Here is a 20169-nt window from a genome sequence, read left to right on the forward strand (position 1 = left end):
CAGGGATGTCCTTTATCTCCATACTTGTTTATTATTTGTGCTGATACTTTGTCACGAGCTTTGCAGAGAGTTTGCGCTAGCCGGGAGCTGGTGCCGTATAGTCCGGCACCAGGGGCCCGACCCCTTTCCCACTTATTTTTCGCTGATGATTGTCTTCTTTTGACCAGGGCACGAGTGGCTGAGGCACGGGTTCTTCGCAGGGTGGTGACGGACTATTGCATAGCGTCTGGCCAGAGAGTGAACTTCCGGAAGTCAGCTATTACCTTCAGCCCCAGTACGGAGTCCAGAGTTCGACAGGAGATCCGGGGGTTACTGCAGATACCAGAGCAGGAGGGGACGCTGACCTACCTGGGAGTTACCATCACCGGCCGGCGACCGCGAGTGGCAGAGTGCTCGGGTCTGGTGCAGCGGGTACAGAGCAAGCTTGAGGGATGGAGAGCATCTTCCCTATCCATGATGGGGAGATTGACTTTGGTTAGATCAGTGTTGGGATCCATACCGATGTATCTCATGGCCAACACTGTTATGCCAAAGACGACCTTGTTGAGGATTGAGCGTCTTCTTCGGAGTTTTTTGTGGGGCTCACACGGTGGAGGCCATGGAGTGCATTTGGTGGCTTGGGAGCAGGTTTGCCGTCCTATTAGTGAGGGCGGTCTTGGGGTGCAGTCCCTGATGGAGAGGCGCGAGGCGCTCATCGCTCGGCATGCAGTTCGGTTTATACTTGAGCCACATAGCCTATGGAGTCAGGTGATGGCAGCCCGATATGGACGAGGGGGCCTAGGGGGGCATGGAGGGGCCGCCGAGTCTCTTTCATGTGGCGTGAGATTGTGAGGCACTTACCGACTGCATTAGCGAGCACCAGGTGGCTGATCGGCGACGGGCAGAGCATTGATGTGACCAGCGAGCCATGGGTGGACACCTTGCCATTGAGGAGTTGGCCGACCATGGTCGATGTAGAGGCAGTAGAGGGACTACGGGTTAGCGACCTTTTGGCAGGAGGTGGAGCAGGGTGGGATGATACTAGACTTCGACAGCTATTTGGGGTACACCTCGCAGCGAGGATCCGGTCTCTTCCGTTACCAGGATGTGGGGGGCGGGATGTCAGGGTATGGGGCACATCGAGCCAGGCCAGTGTCAGGCTAGGAGACCTCTCCCGTGTCATCCAGTCAGAGCGGGAGAGGGGGCCGGATTGCACATGGATCTGGAGGCACGGTCTCCACCCGCGGGTAGCCCTCTTCTTATGGAAGGTGTTCTGGGATCGCCTTCCGACGAGAGCTGCGCTGAGTAGGCGTGGTTGGGGGATCCCTGCAGAGTGTGGAGCGTGTGGGGCTGTGGAGTCGGTAGACCATGTGCTCTTTCAGTGTGTATGGGCGAGATTGACATGGCAGTGGGCAGGGATCCTGCAGGAGGCCCGGAGTGACAGGCCACAGTTCCTCCACATGATACGACAGGGGCTACCCAGTTCCGGGACGTGTCAGGAGGCTATTAGAGCGACTTGCACAGCGCACCAGATTTGGCTGGCAAGAAATGCTCGTACTCTTGGCGATCGCAGGGTGTCACCGAGGTTTGCTGCGGAGCTTGCTCGTGTTCAGGCCCTTGAGTTTGTACCCACCACCTCTTCAGACAGACCTTTGACAGCTCGGGACACCTGAGGCCCCCCCTCTGCTTCGGCAGCCCACCACATGGTGTTTTTCACCTGGGAGCCCCCACCCCCGAGTTTCCTCAAGGTCAATTTTGATGGGTCGGTGTTGGACGGCGGTGCGCGGGGTGGTGCGGGCTTTGTTATACGAGGCCCGCACTCCAGGGTAGTTGCAGCAGGTGGCTGCCAGCTGTTCGATACGTCGGTTCCGGAGGCAGAGCTTCGAGCAGCCTGGGCGGGCGTGCGCCATGCGAGGATGATCCTGCGAGCCAGCTCGATCATTTTGGAGGGCGACTCCACCACGGTCATCGGATGGATTCGGAGGGGGGCGACGGGTGATGGTACAGACCACCCTTTGATCCGCGACATAGGGAGCATGATGGGAGATGTGCGAGCCTTCCAGGCTCAACATGTATTTAGAGAAGCTAATGGGGCAGCCGACTGGGTGGCGGCCCATGCGGCTCATCACTCAGGGTATACCCTTTGGTCGGGGGAGGAGGAGCTGCCACATGCGCTCCGCGAGTTGCTTTATTTTGATTTTCTTGGATGTATTCGTACACGTATTGTATGAAATACCCGTTTTCAGCAAAAAAAAAAAAAAAAAAAGAGAGTGCAGTCCTTGGAGCACAGAAAGCTGCTAAAACTATGGCCGAAGAAAGCATGGCTAGCAAAACAGCACAAACAAATTCCAATCTTAAAGTTAAGGGTGGCAATCGGGTCAGGTCATAAACGGGTCGGGTCACATGCAGGTCGGGTCAGAAAATTATAAACCTGGTCAGAAATTACAACATGAACCCGACCTGTTTATTAAACAGGTAACCCGACCCGACCCGTTTAACATGTTTAATAAACATGTAACCTGTTTGCCCAACCCGACCCGACCTGTTTAACCTGTTTGCCCAACCCGACCCGTTTAACCTGCCTAACCCAATCTGTTTAACCTGCCCAACCGACCTGTTTAGACCTGTTTAGACCCGTTTAACCTGTTTAAACCTGTTTAACCTGCCCAACAGTTAAACAGGTTAAACGGTTTAAACGGGTCAGACATCTAAAATCCGTATCCGACCCAATTAATAAACAAGTTAAACGGGTCGACCTGTTTACGACCCGAACCTGTTTAGGCCAAACCCAAACCTATTTATGGTGGGTCAAATACGAGTCGAGTTGGCGGGTCGGGTCATATTTTGCCACCCCTACTTAAAGTTCCTCGAAACAAATTCCAACCCTTTCGTATAGCCATGAATCTTAGATTGTTTGAATCAACAAGATCAAGAGACAAAAGAATTTTGGATGAGTTACTACAACTAGAAGATTTTTCTTCTGCCATCTTTTTGCCATTACCGATGCTCTTGGTGAGGAAAAATTAAAACCATTGGAAGAAGCACTTGTCAGCATGCATGGCTAATATATGTCCAAAGAAAAGCTTGTATATCGCATTAAGAACAATATCTTAGAAACTTTCACGGAGGTGGCAATGAATGTTTGGTTCTTTTGGTCTACCGTGAATAGAAAGGATGCGGGTTCGGCAAAGCAGAGATCACAGCTTCATTGGATTTGAGAAAGAATTAAACTATACTAAAGTTTACAATTTTTCAATTTGAGAAAAGGTATGATACAACTCGTATCAGACAGTATAATCTTGTATAGCAAATCATAAGTCTTTCTTCACGCTATAATAAGAGATTTTGAGCACCGTGTTAAATCTTGTTTATGAGCTAGACTAGAACGGTTTTCTCAGATTCAAGACGAACAAATCATGGTGCGGGAGACATGTGATTAGACGAAAAACCGTTGGAATTGCGCCTTGCTAGCGCAGTTGACTGCTACGTATTATTACAGGAATAAAACCGTTGGAATTGTGCCTTGCAAATCATGGTGCCTCTTTGTCCTCCCCAAGGAATAAATCAATACCTTAATTACGATGCATAATTACAGGAATAAAACATATAAAAACTTCTATATCGTATTATTTGGTGAGTTCTTTTAAAGAAATACCGGGTCTTGCTTGTTTTATTTTTTGCTCCTGATTTTTTTAAAAAGGCAAATGATAACCATGGCCCCGGGAGTGATAGTTAAGAAATATTAATTGCTTCCCAGAGACAACTTGTTCTAGGAATATTAATTGCTTCCAAAAGGCAGCTTGTTCCAAGAATATTAATTGCTTCCAAAAGGTAGTTTGTTCCAAGGATATTAATTGCTTCTAAAAAGCAGCTGGGAGAAAATGTAATAAAGGTGGTTAGAGATTACATTTTCTATCCCTTAACCCGGGATGATTAGTGGGATTCAAATTATATGTTTCATTTTTCAAACTCAAGGTTGATCATTTTGAGTAGTTCATAAAGATATTGAATTTTACTAGTCTATGTTTGGATTTTAATTGATTCTGCTTTTTGATTGAAATTTTCAAGTGGAAAAGTTATTAGTACAGTATTTGTTGGCTATAATGGTGTATCTCCATTTGTTAATTAAAAATTACTAAAATAGCATCATGTCACCATGGGCAGAATAGGCACAAAAGCAGTGGTATGCACTGAATCTTGCCATTTTATTTTTATTCTCTCTTAATGGGCAGAGCAGGAAATGGAAAAAAGATGGGAGTATTTCTTTATTCTCTCTTAATAACTAGTTACTTTTATGATTATTATTTTTATTTTCTCTTTCCATTTAATATAATATTGGAAGTATATATTACATTAAATGAAGATTCTACTTTAATTCTTGGAAAAAATGTAGTGAAGGTAGTTAGAGACTAATTAATATTCTTTAACTATCACCTCGGGGGCGATGGTTAGCGGGATCCTTTTAAAAAATCGTTTAAAAAAAAACCAATGTTAATAGATGGGAAATAAATCATCTATCCGATTTCTGTCTCATCATGCAATTAGCGATGGAATAAATTTGGAAGAAAATACTAAGATCACAAGCCAATTAAACACCCTCAAAACCCACTCAATTGGATTTCTCATCTAAACTCGGCCCTATATGTCTCCTTAGCTCAGACGTCTACCCAATTCCCTAATTGGGTTTCTCTCGTTTGCGCACATTCTTGCCCCGATGTGTTTGATGGAAAGTCGTGGTTGTATCCTTCACGCGAAAGATGGATACATCTTCCTTCCCGCCCATCCATCGACCGTGGATCATCCACTGCCTAGATCTCAAATAGCTCCGATCTCCATCACTCATCTACCTGCATTGTTCTCAAAGTGAAATTGGAATAGTCCGACGGTTGATGGGCACATCATTCCTTCTCATGAAGCATAAAACCAGACAATATATCGTCCATCTTGAAAATTTATAACCGTCCTCAACCTTTTAACCTGCCGTATTAGACACACACAACAATGATAACCATCGAGATGTTGACGTATTGCCTATCCAAATATACCCACTACATTAAGCACAATGATGCAATAAATGATAGCCGTCTATTTTCGAGAATCGTCTATTTCAGAGATGACGACATGTCACCCATCTAATTATACAAGACTCTTTGTGGTGCAAAAATACCATCTATTTTAGAGATGGCCACATGTCACCCATCCAATTATGCAATGCTCTTTGTTGTGCAAAAACACCATCTATTTTAGAGATGATGACATGTCACTCATCCAATTATGCAAGACTCTCTGTAGTGTAAAAATACAGATCCCTCGATGTAGCCAGGAGAGATGCATGGATGCCCAGCTGGGGCCCGCAAGGGAGGAGGGCGGGAAGTTTCGTGGGGGCTGACGCCACCAACGTGCTGCACATTTAGTGATGCCACCGTAAAAAACGTGCGGCACGTTGGTCTACTTCCCTTTCTCCTGTCACATCAAAAAGATATATTTTTTTCAAGCTAATTTCCTTTGCCTGCCTTTTGCACATACTTCTCCACAAATAAATTTAGATGAATTTATCGCCTCCCCTTCAATCAAGAGAGAGAGTAGTTTTTGGAGCCCCTTCAATTAAGAGATAGAGAGATAGGAGTCCTTGGAGCGCACAAAACTGCCGAAACTATGGACGAGGAGAGCATAATTAGCACAACAACACAAATAGATTCTGATCTTGAAGTTCTTCCGGACGAAGTCCCACCCTTTCGCATAGCCATGAATCCTATATTGCTTCAATCAGCAAGATCAGGGGACAGAAGAATTCTGGATGAGTTACTACGACAAGGAGATACATGTTGCCTCCTTGGAGTTACACTGGAGGGGAACACAGCCCTCCATATAGCTGCTAGCCGAGGACATCGCGAGATTGCTGAGATTTGTCATAGAGAGATCTCTCTTTTTACAGCACCAAACACGAGGCTGGACACTCCATTGCATTGCGCTGCAAGGGCTGGGTATGACGAGGTGGTCACCTCCATCATCGAATTTGCAAAGCAGAAAGGGATCGAAGAAAGAGTGCTGAGGGCGAGGAACAGGGACGAGGCGAATGCTTTGCATGAGGCTGCCAAATATAACCACGTGGGCGTGGCCAGTGTACTGATGGACGAGGATGTCGAACTAGCATCTATGTTGAACGAAGCTGGCATGTCTCCGCTCTATCTGGCCATCGCGATTGGATCCCTCGATGTAGCCAGAGCCTTGCTACAGTCTTTCTCCATGGAGATTGATTCTCCAGCATATTACGCCGGCCCTAACAAGAACACGGCGTTGCATGCAGCAGTCCTCCTGAGTCCAGGTAATTGAGCGCTTGACCTACATACTGATCACGCTTTTTTTTTTTTTTGAAGAAAAGGTGAGTAGATTACTACCATTTCATATGAAGTGTGAAACCACCATTCGATTTGTGAAATGATCATAATACAAAAGAAACAAGAAAGCTATATCAAACAATACAGCAAAACAAAGCCATTCGGAAGCGTGCAGGCAACCGCTGTACACACTACACACCCAGCAAAACATATCAACATTACCTACAGAAAAATTAACGAAATAAAGAAAAGAAAAGTACGACCACCTAGGAATCTTTCCCTCAACCTTAGAAGATCCAGAAAGTAGGAATTAAGCGACTACTAAACGCAATTATTCACTTGGAAGAACCCAGGCCTTAAGAGATTGGCCTTTTTTTCCCCTGATGATAAGGGAGGCAAGATTGCCAACTGGCTTTTATTGAAATTAAGGGATCGGCCCAAAAATGAAGTAGCTGGGATGTTGTCAGGACCAGATGTGATCGAGTGGATCGGTTTGGCCCCCTTCTTAGTTGGTGCTGTTCCTGCCCATTTTGACTTATAGAGGTTCAGTCGCCAACTTTTGGTCACCATGTGTAGCTTCCCTCGTAACAAATAACAAACTTTGATTTTTTCTTCTCTTAATGTTCTTGTGATTATTCGCCATTTGACTAAATATTTTAATAGATGCATAAGCAGAGTATAAAGCAAGTATATGCATGGAAGACAATGCTCCATCTTTTAATTTGTGAAAGCACCATGAACATTGTATAACACAAAGTACTTACGATACCTTTCATGATGCTTACGTGATAGAAATTACACGAGACTTATTGGTTCGGAAGCCAGAGCTCGCCAAAGGTGTCGGTTTCTTGGGGAGAATTCCTCTTCATTATGCAGCTTTATATGGTCATCATGATACGGTGGAGCTGTTATTAGAGCGACATCCCTCTACGGCCTATCTTTCAGATGCCGATGGCTCATTTCCCATACACATGGCAGCTAGTAAGGGAAACGTTCGTATACTTCAACAGATTTTAAAACAGTGCCCGGATATAGATGAATTATTAGACAAGGAGGGAAATAATTTTCTTCATGTCGCTTTCAAATGTGGAAGGTTAGATGCGGTCAAGAAAATTATCTCCAGGAGACCGGATCTCAGTAAGCTGTTAAAAGATCCGGATAACGACGGAAATACGCCGTTACACACGGCTGTTACAAACGGTGCCCAAGGGAGCGTGCATTTTCTTCTCCGGGACAAAACCGTATGCGTCGACGTTATCAACCACGACGGCTTCACCCCTCTCGACTTGGCGTACGGAATGTTGGATAATAAAGACCTGCAATTCCGGACGGTAAAACTCTTAACGATCTCGTGCATGTTTTGCTTGCCATACATCACAAGCTGTAGTCTCTCTCTCGCGCGCGCGCACACATGGACACGAGAACATAGAGAGATTATGCTTGGAGCATAAGCACTTTTTCTTCAACTCACGTATATATAAACGCCCTAGATAATGAACATTCATTTCTTACGATATTTTTTTAAACTGAATCTTTCAACTAATCTCCCTTTTTATGTTCTAAAATTTTTCTTGTACCGTAGAATACAGCAGAAGTTTGCATTGCTAGCTGCCTGGCTTTAACAAAGGCTCCGACCAGTCCCCGAGAATTGCGCGATTTAGAAAGCGGTGAATTAACCAGTGATGAGACCAAAGAGAGACAGTCCGGCGACGAGGGCAAGGAAATCGGGAGACAGGTGAATTTCGCCAGAAATCTCGGGATTGCTGCGGTGTTGATTGCTACGGTCACATTTGCTGCTGGTTTCACCCTCCCCGGGGGGTACGTAGCCGATGATCATCCAGGCCGTGGCACAGCAGTTCTAGCAAAAGAGTATGCCTTCAAGGTATTCCTAGTCTCAGATGCCACCGCGTTGGTCTGCTCCCTCGTAGCCACATGCTGGCTCATGTATGCAGGAACGTCGATAGTTGATACACATACTCGCATACGAGCCCTTTGGGGGGCTAAAAATTGTCTATGGGTGGCATTTGCGGGCATGTGCACTGCATTCGCCATGGGTATATATGTAGTGTTGCCTCCCAGCTGCAAGCGTATCAGCATTCTTTTATGCATCACTGCTCTCGGGGCCCCTCTTTCAGCTCAGATGGTGGCAAATTGTAACCTCCTTAGTTTGCTGAAAACAGTAATAATCAGGCAGGGGTATAGACAATGTATTTGGCCAACCATACACCCGCATGATAAGAAACGTCTTGGTCATGCTTTGCTGCCGCCCGGTGGACGTCTCTATACTTTGCTGCTTGAGACATTGGGCCTTTATCTTCTCTTTTTCCTGTCAGCGATGCTCTAGGCGTGTAAAAATCGAAACTATTGGAAGCAGCAGTTGTCAGCATGCATAGCTGACAGAAGTCCAAAGATAGCTTGTCGATTGCATCGGGAGTAATATTTTAATTATTTTTTGTTTTTGTTCTCTTGCTCTCTTGTAAATAGAAAGGAAAAAAAAAAAATTCTCTTTTTTCAACCTTCTTTGACTGAGCAGAGATTACAGCTTTACTTGGTTTTGAGATAGGATTAAATGATGAAGGCAATCTTGGTACCGGATCATCTATGAATATTCAACCAGTATATTCCATATTGATTGTCAGTGTGGCATATATTTTGATACCAGCACTCGATATGGAGAAGATATGGAATCTCAACAACTGATCCATATGGTTTGATACGACTCGTATGAGATAGTATAGTGGTATATAGCAAATCATAACTCCGGATGCCATAACCAATGATTTTGAGAACCATGCTAAATCTTGTGCAATGAATCAGACTAGAATGGTCTGCTCAGATTCAAGACAAACAAGTCATCGTGCACATGGGTGGCAGGAGACATGTAATTAGACCAAAGACCCTGGGATTTGTGCCAGTTTAAGGGAACAAAACCCTCATAGCAGCCGCTGGTCAAGGACGTACTTTTCCAATAGCTCTTTTCCGTCTTAGCCTATTAGCCATTCGATGGAGACCCGGCCCAGCCCATTAACTCCACAGATTCTGCTGTTGCAGAAAATACTTTTGCAGAAAGTTTAAAAGCATAAAAGTTAAGCTATATTCGGCCATAATTTCTCCAAATTTGGCCAAGTTAGTGCAAAGAGAGCTCTAATGACGGTGGAATTGGAGGCTTATTTGGTTGGGAAGAGTTGGATTCTGAAATAGAAATGAGAATTCGTGACTCCCATTTCAGCCATTTGGCTGGAGGAAATCTCATTTCCTTTCCCATTAAAGAGGGAACGAGAATGCCCTAATCCCTCAAAATTTAGTTTCTGCTCTTTTCTAGTATTCAAATTTTATTCTGATTCGAATTTGAATTCTAATCACAAACCAAACACATTAAAGGATATGTCCAATCCAATTCCCCTTTCAATCATTCCAATTCCGGACACCAACTAAATATGCCCTAGAAAGTAGTGATTTTCAACAGCGATTAGTGGAGAAAAGCGGAGAAGAAAAGGGAGGCACTACAAGAAAATATATTTTTCCGACTGGAAACCGCCAAAGGACTGGAACAGCCTCTGGATCTGCTGCTGTTGTTGGTGCTGTATCCACTAATGATGATTCTACTGTTGCTGCTTCATTGAAGTGCCTTTGCGTTTGGTGCAGCACCTGCATTTTGGTGCATTAAACGCTAGTTTAGGTGTAGGATTTCCAAAAGAAAAATGTCGGGCTCGTTCTAAGGGCTCGTTTGGTTCGCAGGAAAAAGAGGGGGGAAAGTGTGGTCAACGGGAAAATAATGAAATGCCTCTTGTTTGGTTGGAGTTTTCAAATGAGAGAGATGGAAAAGTTGTATTCCCATGTGAATATGATTCCCACATTTCATGGGAAAGTCTTTCCCATGAGAAACATGGAAAAGTTACTTTCCCATGAGGTGGGAATCACTCTTTTTTTATTTTTTTCCAAAAAGACCCTTCAGCATTAAAGAAGCATTAAAGAGGCATTAAAGACCTAATTTTTATTAAGGGCATAATAGAAATTATACATAACTTTCCTAGGAAAGTGGATGGTCAACCAAACATAAGCACTTTGAAAATTTGTCACTTTCCCATGGTTAACCAAACATGCCAAAAGTACTTTCCTAGGTATCCTCTTTCTAGGAATATGATTCCTGGGAATCATATTCCTAGGAGGAAAAATACTTCCCGCGAACCAAACGAGCCCTAAGTTCATTTCTCCAAAGAGGCCTCTACGTGCTTCAACTTTAGCACAAATTCATCTAATGTCCGGTAACCAAGTGTCTTGCCTGAAATAGATCATGATGTAAGATTTAATAAAAATAATTATAGATTAGCAATGTCTCTCATTGAAGCGAAGCAGAGAGGTATGGTTCATACTTCTTTCGTCCCCATGTATATACTCAGGAAGCAAAGTGCCATGCAATCAAGGAGATTGCATGCCTGCAAGCTCGAATTTGTTTATGAGCCCAGCAAATGCATACTGTCAGCAAGCTCGAAAATCACCTTCTCCGTCTAATAGGGGGGCTCGCCCTCACTATCGAAGTCCTAAATTGCCATCGACACTCATATATACTTTAGGCACCATCTATGTACCAAAGTCCTGAAGTGTCATTGACACTCATACGCTTCAGGCACCATCTATGCATGTCAAGAAATGGTAGCGGAGCAGGCTTTGTAATTCAAAGCTCCAGCTCATCCTTGGCAGCATTGGGCTATTCCTGTTTATACGACATCACTTTCCCATTGGCAAAGCATAGAAGGGCATCGAAGGTCTTGCATGTATAGGTCATTACTAGGCCGAGAGCAACTACCGTTGCTCTGGAAGGGGACTCAAAGGACTGCGATCGGTTGGATGACCAACCAGGTGATCCTCCCTTTATCCAACCGGGTGATCCTCCCTTGGATATTTGGAGGATCAGTTCAAGATTTTTGTTCTTTGAGACAACCCGCTACTGACTCGTTCGTCTCTTATGTAACTATTCATACAGTTTGTATCTCATGGGACTCCTCTCGTCTATGCCCGTAGAGGTTTGTGATCTCTTGTACTCTAACTTGGGTGGTTGCATTTATAATAGGATCGTTTAATGATAGTTTTCTTAATAAGAGAAAAAAAAAATCCTAGGTCGTGTTTTCCTTCACTTCGTACTTTTGCTAGGAAAATTAAATAAAATTAGCAAAATAAAGCAACACTTGCATTTTAGATATGCCTCCAGACAACGAGCTAAGCTTGTCTTAGTCTGGAACAAAGTAGGCTTGGGCTCAACCATGAGGTCCTTTGGTCAGGCGCGAGTTTAGAATGTTGAATCCCTCTCGAGTTTTGGTTCCCAATTAACAATAAAACATCAAAGCGACTGCAGCAACCAGTTGTAGAATGTGAGATCTTTAAACCCATAATACTGTGCAAGAATCTTTCAGTTCATGAGGCTACTTAGGAATCCGAAGCTGATATTGGAGGACCAACGAGGTCCAAAGCTTAGTGTTGAATGCTGACATGTTTGAAAGCCACGCACCAGTAAAAAAGCGATATTGACATGCCACCTCTAATATTGCTGCATACCTATACCGAAATTGTTTGGCCATGAACCAGCTAATGAAAGGCACTGACTTGACCTCCACTGATGTCGCCAGATACCTGCCCTGGCCGGTGTGGTTTGGCCATGGACGCGTGATAAACGACATTGACTTGAACGTCTCTCGTTTGCACACATTTCTGCCCCGATGTGGTTTGCATACCTATACCGGAATGGTTTGGCCATGAACCAGCTAATGAAAGGAACTGACTTGACCTCCACTGATGTCGCCAGATACCTGCTCTGGCCGGTGTGCTTTGGCCATGGACGTGTGATAAACGGCATTGACTTGAACGTCTCTCGTTTCCACACATTTCTGCCCCGATGTGGTTTGCATACCTATATCAGAATGGTTTGGTCATGGACCAGCTAATGAAAGGCACTGACTTGACCTCCACTGATGTCGCCAGATACCTGCTCTGGCCGCTGTGGTTTGGCCATGGACGCGTGATAAATGGCATTGACTTAAACGTCTCTCGTTTCCACACATTTCTGCCCCGATGTGGTTTGCATACCTATACAGGAATGGTTTGGCCATAGACTAGTTAATGAAAGGCACTGACTTGACCTCCACTGATGTCGCCAGATACCTGCTCTGGCCGGTGTGGTTTGACCATGGACGTATGATAAACGGCATTGACTTGAACGTCTCTCGTTTCCACACATTTCTGCCCCGATGTGGTTTGCATACCTATACCGGAATGGTTTGGCCTTGGACCAGCTAATGAAAGGCCCTGACTTGACCTCCACTGATGTCGCCAGATACCAGCTCTGGCCGGTGTTGTTTGGCCATGGACCAGCTAATGAAAGGCACTAACTTGACATCCACAGATGTCGCCAGATACCTGCTCTGGCCGGTGTGGTTTGGCCATGGACGCGTGATAAACGGCATTGACTTGAATGTCTCTCGTTTACACACATTTCTGCCCCGATGTGGTTTGCATGGAAAGTCGTGGTTGTATCCTTCGTGTGAAAGATGGATACACCTACCTTCCCTTCCATCTACGGCCATGGGATCATCCACTGCACTAATCTCAAATTGCTTTGATCTCCATCACTCATCTACCTGCATAGATCTCAAAGCGAAATGGGAATAATCCAACAGTTGATGGGCACGAAAGAAGGTGTGTTATTCCTTCTCATGAAGGATAAAATGAGGCAATATGTTATCCATTTTGGAGATTTATAGCGGTCATCAATCTCTTAACCACAAAGATGCAATAAATAACAATCATCGAGATGGTGACATGTCATCCATCCAATATACCCACCGCATTAGATATGATGATGCAATAAATGACAACAGTCTATTTCAAAAAATCGTGTACTTTAGAAATGGCGAGATGTCACCCATGCAAATATGCCGGTCTCTGTGTAGTGCAAAAATACAGATCCAAACTCATACGGGATGGCTTAAGCAAAAAAAAAAAAACTCATACACGATGTCATCACGAGTAATTGGCTGGTCAAAGATGATCATGATATTATAGAAGCATCACTTGCAAGCAAAACAATAAAAAATGTAATAATTTCTCGCTGAAGCAACTCTATAACTATGACAGAATAACGGATTTTATTTGAGTAAAAGGAAGAAAGAAAATCATTTAAAGGTCGCTTTTTGGGAGTCAGGATCTGCTATGGTGCATGTTTTATGCCGCATAGAACTGCATACATATCGACAACCATCATGTCATCCGATCAAGGAGAGAAATGGTTGTGAAACATCCAAATGCGACATGCCATGTAGGGCATGCCAGTAGATGTGATCTATCACATCCTATCATAAGAAATGTAATGTAAATGTTAACTAAACATGTATAGTTCCCAATCTGTCAACTCATCTCTTTTTTTTTTGTTCTAACATTTTTCTTGTACTCTAGAATGCAGATTATTGTATTGCTAGCTGTTTGGCTTAAACAAAGACTCTGTTCGGTCCAGGAGATTTATCCAGCTATGAGGCCAAGGAAAAACCATCCGGCGATAACAAGTTTAAAGAAAACTCATCCAGCGTCATGGCGGAGGATATCAAGAACGAGCTAAAATTATCCAGAAATAGCTGTTCAAGCAAGAGAGTATACTTTCAGGTGTTCTTACTCTCAGATGCCTTCGCGTTGGTCTGCTCCATCCTGGCCACATTCTGGTCCATGAATGCAGGAACATTGACACTTGATAACATACTTGCAGACGAGCCCCTTTGGGGGCTATTCTTTGTCTATCGGTGGCATTTGCAGGCGTGTCCGCTGCGTTCGCGATAGGTACATATGTAGCATGGGCTCCCAGCTACAAGCGAATCGGCATTCTTTTTTGTATCACTTCTCTTGGAGCCCCTCTTCTAACACATTTGGTGATACATCATAACATGTTTCGTTTGATGAAAATAATAGCAATCGGGCAAGGGTATAGATGTTTGATTTGGCCAACGATACACCCGCATGTTGAGGAACGTCTTGGTCCTGAATTGCTGCACTTTGGAATTATCATTGGTTCACTGCTTAATTCCAATGCCGGGCTGTTATGCTATCTTTTTCCTATTAGCGATGCTTTAGGTGAGCAAAAATTAAAACTCAACATGCATGGCTAATAGATGTCCGAAGAATAGTTTGTGTATCGCGCTAGGATTTTTTGCATGTAAAATTTTCTCTTTGAGTGGCAATGAATGTTTGTAAGTCTTAAAGACATTTAGAAGCTAGAATTTTCTTTTTAAATAATAATAACAATTTATCTATCTATCTATCTATTTTTAGTTTTGTTTGGTATAATTTCTTTTTCATAACCATCCATTTTTAAAAGGTATGGCTGAGATATCCCCATGTATTCTTTGAGTTGCGGGATGTAGCGCTTACGAATTCGTTATCAATGGCAAAGTATTTAAAGTTTCTTCTAGAATAAGGACTGTTTTTATGCCTAATCCAGATCTTTAGAATTCTCCACATATGCAAAACCCCTAACCCATGATTTCCAACCTCTATCAAACTTTAAGCTTGATCTTTCTCAAATCTGGCTAGGGTTGAAATTTGGACATGGTCCAACTAAGATCTGTCAGTCTGGGGCAGTTTCGGATTGGGCTGTGGTCGGCCTAAGAAAGTAGCTTGGGTTTAGATTCTGGTTGTAGAACCCAAATACAATCAGGCTTCACCCAAGCATTAGCAAATTGAGGAACTATTCAGCAAAGCTCACTCCACTTAGCCCCACCCCCCATGCTCCACCCTAACCGACGCCCCATTTCTAATCCTCTGCCCCTTGCTAAATTCCCTCCCTCCCTCCCCCTCTCTCTCTCCCCAATCTAGCCTGCCATAGCCTTTCCTACCTTCCTCCTGCCCATCCCTTTCCCCCTCTACTCCACCCTCCCTCCTTCTCTCTCTCTCTCTCTCCCCCCCCCCTCCCCCCATCCGAACCTAGCCCTTTCATCCCTCATCCTCTCGTCCATCTCCCTCACCCCACAACTCCACCCTCCTCCTCCTCCTCCTATTTCTTCTTCTTCTTCTTCTCTCTATCTCACACACACACACACACACACACACACACAAAAGCTTGTTCTCTCTTGCCCCCCTAGGGCTGTTAACGAGCTGAGCCGAGCCCGAGCCTCCGCAGACTCGGCTCGGCTCGTTTCATAAAATTTCAGGCTCGGGCTCGATACCGAGCCCTGTATTGGGCTCGGGCTCGGGCTTGGTACCGAGCCCTGTATTGGGCTCGGGCTCGGGCTCGCTTGGCACAGCCCGGCTCAGGCTTGAGCTCGTAAGGCCCGTTTGCCCTAGCCCGAGCCCAAGCCCGCCCCATCCCCCACCCCATCCCAATCCCCATCCCTATCAGGCATCGTCGGTTCGTCAGAGGAGTTCATCGGAGGAGAGAAGAACGAAGGAAAGAAAGAAAGAGAGAAAGAAAGAAAAGAAGAAGAAGAGAAGAAAGAAGGCGTCGGCCGCGAGCACCATCGGCACAGACGTCGGCCGCGGGGGAGAGACTGAAATCTAGGGTGTAGGGGAAGCCTCAGCGCGGGAACTACCGGATGGGGTGCGGGGGTTGGGGCGGCGGCGCTTGGTGCCTTCCTCGCTGGAGCCGGAGGCATCGGGGGTGAAGAAGGGAGAGGAGGCGTAGGAAGGGTGCCCGACCGGAGATGATGCGGAACTTCTTGCGAAGGCGGCAGAGCTTCTCAGAGAGCTGAGAGCCTGGGATCGGGTGGACGGCGGCGGCATCGTCATCCTCATCATCCTCGTCGTCGGAGGGGATGTCGAGGAGGAGGGCATCAGCTTCGAGCTTGGGGCGAGGAGAATGGAGTCGTGGCCCGTGGAGGCGAGGGTGGAGCCGGAGGTGGGGTTGGGAAGATTCGGGAGAAACTGAGAAGGCAAGAAGAAAGGAAAAAAAGAAAAGGAAAAGAAAGAGGAGGAGGAGGGAATGGTTAAAGGGTTGGTTCGGGTTAACGGGTTGAGTCTGAACCCGAACCGATCCAATTTGATTTAAAGAAATTAAATGGATTTGGCTTAGTTCGAGTTGGGTCTGATCTAAATTTAACTGGGTTCAATCAGATTGGGATTTAAATTGATTAAACCTAATAAAATTTAATTGGTTTGAGTACAAGTTTAATTCGGATCCAATTAAATTGTTAATTGGACTGAGCCCTCGTTTGGGCTCGTAAGCTGCTCGGGCTCGAGCTCGGGCCCGGGCTCGGATTTAAACGGGCTTCATTTTGGGCTCGGGCTCGGGCTCATTTGATTAACGAGCCGAGCCCGAGCCGAATTTTTACCGAGCCGGGCCCGAGCAGCTCGGCCCGTTGATAGCCCAACCCCCTCCCCTCCCCCCCCACCTCCCTCCCTACCGAACCATAGCCCCCCTCTTCCTCCTCCTCGCTCCCACCCATCCTCCTCTCTCAATTGCCCATCATCATTCCTCATGCATCACATCTTGTTAGGCCATGCATGAGTTTGCTCGAGTTAATCTAAAAAATTTTGAGCTTGGTCTCATGAGCTTGAAGCCCGAAAAAATATCCGAGCCAAACTTGGGTTTTATGAAAGCCCGACCCAGTTGTAACCCTAAATTCAATATATAATTATAGTCGATTATCCTTCATAGATGCTTTCTCTCTATCCAGAGAGAGAGACATTGTGTGAGCAGGTTGTTAAAGAGCGTGAGCATAAGATAAAGAAGAGAGGTATTGGTAAACTCACTCATGCCAAATCTTGCAACATCTTTTACGACACTAATCAGCTTAACGGTGAATCCCATAAATACACTTTATACTTAATAATTTTGCAGGCTGAGTTTAAAGTTTATTTTTGGAAAAAAAATCATGCCGGGGCAAAACTGTTCCAAGTGCCGGTTCCTTAAACTTCACTTTATTAATTTTTCAAAATTCCTTTAAATATTACCTTAATGCACTTCTTCTTCTTAGAATCTTAGTTTCTTGTGCTCTCAAATCTGTTTGACTCTTACCATATCGGTCTGTTATGTCATGTTCTCTCATGTGTGTACATGTACGTGTTTATGTCTACTCTTAAATGCAAAATTTTTAGTAGTGTACCATGCTCAAACAGTCTTACGTCTTGTATACGAGGTATGCTCCAATTAAAGATACATAAAGGAGACAAAAACAATGACTCCAGGCTCTATTTCCCACAGGCTTACACCTCCTAGGTATTCTTCAAACATCTCCATGCATAATTGTTAGTTTGAATTACTTCCAATTTGAGGTTGGGAAGGTCTAGCGTCACAATCATGCGTTCATGTGGTGCAGCCCGTCATGTGACTAGGTTCAATTATTTTTATTATACTATAACTAGCACTGGCCGCATGCCATACATCTGGTTTGAAAAAATCGATCCACTTTGGACATGAAGGATACTTATGAATACAAGAGCTGCCCACTTTGTTTCACATTATAAGTAATAACTTGTGGAAGATATTCAAGAGACAAAATGAGAGCTCCCTTGCTCGGTTGCTCCGAAGAAACAAATTGGACTATAGCATAGCATTGGCGTTTCCCTTTAATTTGCAGAAAAGATGCACTCCAAATTCCACACAGAGCGTCGCAAAGTTTTATACGTACTTTGTATTGTAAGTTGTTTAAAAAATATAATATATTGTGAGAAGTTAAATTGGCTTTTTGTGCTAGCTTTAATCCATTTATATATTAAAACAATCCAAATTAATTTCTTTTGTTAAATATTTTAAAAATATTTTTCAAAGCTGGTATGAATTTTTTGATCTCTATAAAACCATTGTAACAAGAACCGCACTGCCTCAAAATCTGTAGCATGAATTGGTTTAGAAAAGCATAAAGGTCCATGTATCATTAATTGCTTAGAAAATAATATAATTGTTTTAAAGTTCAAATTTTTTTTTTTAAGTTATTTTTTTTAAAAAAATATATTGTTCAAAATTTTAAAATTAAACTTGACAGCTGTGGGATTTGAACCCACGCCCTTTCGAACCAGAGCCTAAATCTGGCGCCTTAGACCACTCGGCCAAACTGTCTCAGTGCCTTTTTTCTTGCAATAATATTTTAATTATGTAATAGATCAAAGCTGAGTTTTACCCTACCCATTTGAGGACCAGTTTGGAAATTTCCACTAAAATATAAATAAGGAGTTAAAATTAGAGCCATAAATGCTATTTTGATAATTCAAAACTGAAAATAATTCACTTTTGGATAACTTAATAATACAATAATTGAAAGCTTATTGGATCAACCTTAGACATGACCCACATCCAAACCAATAATCAAATAAATAATCCAATAATAGATTATATCTATAAATAAGTATATGTGCAAACTTTAAACCTCTCCTGTATGGAGAGGGATGCCAATAAGTTATGGTTTGTTGAATTTTATATGCATCATCCATCGGAATCACATTTAATCAAGAGTTTATATATACTAAAATATTAATTTAGATAAAAGACGGACATAGCTAGTTTCAATTAAGTGAAAGTACTTAAGTCATAAAAGAAGATGATGGAAATCCTAAGGAGATAATGGCTTATCTTTTCTCACTATCTTCCTTTCCTTTTACGTACTCCCTACCATTGCTATGTATTCCTCAATAAAACACTATCCCATTACAAAATCATTGGTCAAAGGTCAAATCCTTGAGTGCCCATATTCTCTCCCACTTTAGCATCCCAAATAAAATATCTAATAGGGACAAGACATCTGCCCTCACTTAACCTTATTTATTACTTTCAATACCTGAAAGATCCAACTCACCAGAATGCCAGTGAGAGTTAGGGTCCATGCATGCCTGGAGTACTATTTCGGATTTTATGTGTGGGTGTATAGCAACCTAAATCCAATCCAATAATATTTTAAAATTAATTTTGATATCGGAATATAATTTAATAATTTATTAAATTTATTTTTCTTATTTAAATTTTACGTTTGAGGTTGATTTCGGAACTAAATAATTAGTTATTTGCCTCCATCAACGTGTAAGTGACCTTATTTTTCGAGAAGAGAAAGGAAATTACCAAATTGCAACCGTTCGTGTCGCCACCCCGCTCTTTTTTCCTCCATTCAACCTCGCGCTTCAGGTGGAAATGGAGACCTTGACCTCTTTCTCCCTCTTCCCTTCCCCCACCTCTCTCTCTCTCTCTCCCTCTCTCTCTCTTCTCCCTTTGTTCTTTTTTTCTTCTTCTTCCTTGCATTCTTGATTCCGCGGTCGCGCCACCGGCCATGGCTGCCTCCCTCAAGACCGCCGCCGTCGACCTGAAGGCGGCTGCCGCCCGCCGCCTCCACCGCGGCCGACCCCCTGCGGCTAGCTGGAAGAGCCGGATCCTGGCCGTTGCTCTGCTCGCCACCGCCATCACCGCCGCCCTCACCGGCGTCGTCCCCTTGTCCCCCACCATCAGTTTTCTCTTCCCTCCCTCCACCTTCCCTACGTCCTCCTCCGCCTACGCAATTCCTCGGTATCCCTTCTTTCTGTCACCCCTCCTCCGCCTCCTCTTATTCGCCAGCCAATTCCTAAACGAGCAGCCTCTCGTCCTTCTCCAATCCGGAATCGTGGTTCCGCAGGCGTAAATTCTGGTGCGGGTGATGCAAAGGTCCCACCTTTTCCTTTCTTAATTGGGAAAGATTTTATTTTTGTACTCAATTTCGTGGGAAGAAACTAATTGCTTCTTTAATTTTATATTTAGGAATCTTTTTTGCCGATGTCACCAGATGAGCAACTCAGGTATGCCAAGATGGAGATTGAGAATGCCCCTTTAGGGCAGCTATGATGTTAACCAATCTATTTAAGACATGAGTAGCTTTATAAATTGGTGATTAAACTAATAATTTTTAATATTGGCTATTGT

At 44.0% G+C, this 20169-nt stretch overlaps 1 protein-coding gene and 1 non-coding gene across 2 annotated transcripts; one reads left to right on the forward strand and one right to left on the reverse strand.

The window, feature by feature from the left end:
* The first annotated feature begins 7288 nt into the window (after window positions 1–7288).
* Window positions 7289–8661, forward strand: LOC120112540 (protein ACCELERATED CELL DEATH 6-like). Its single transcript, XM_039132110.1, has 2 exons — window positions 7289–7648; window positions 7900–8661. Exons 1-2 carry the CDS (start codon window positions 7289–7291, stop codon window positions 8659–8661), a joined length of 1122 nt encoding a protein of 373 aa, XP_038988038.1.
* Window positions 8662–18268: 9607 nt separating this feature from the next.
* On the reverse strand, window positions 18269–18348 carry TRNAL-UAG. Its single transcript has one exon. It is a non-coding gene; the product is annotated as a tRNA-Leu (tRNA).
* Window positions 18349–20169: the final 1821 nt, after the last annotated feature.

Source organism: Phoenix dactylifera, chromosome 11 (assembly GCF_009389715.1).
Source record: "Phoenix dactylifera cultivar Barhee BC4 chromosome 11, palm_55x_up_171113_PBpolish2nd_filt_p, whole genome shotgun sequence".
Taxonomy (NCBI): Eukaryota; Viridiplantae; Streptophyta; class Magnoliopsida; order Arecales; family Arecaceae; genus Phoenix; species Phoenix dactylifera.

What these genes read in the sequence shown, in the direction of transcription:
- LOC120112540 (XM_039132110.1), top strand. Translation starts at nt 7,289, where the DNA reads ATGGCAGCTAGTAAGGGAAACGTTCGTATACTTCAACAGATTTTAAAA. An exon ending in AAGACCTGCAATTCCGGACG is followed by an intron (nt 7,649 to 7,899) that starts GTAAAACTCTTA and finishes CTTGTACCGTAG; the next exon opens with AATACAGCAGAAGTTTGCAT.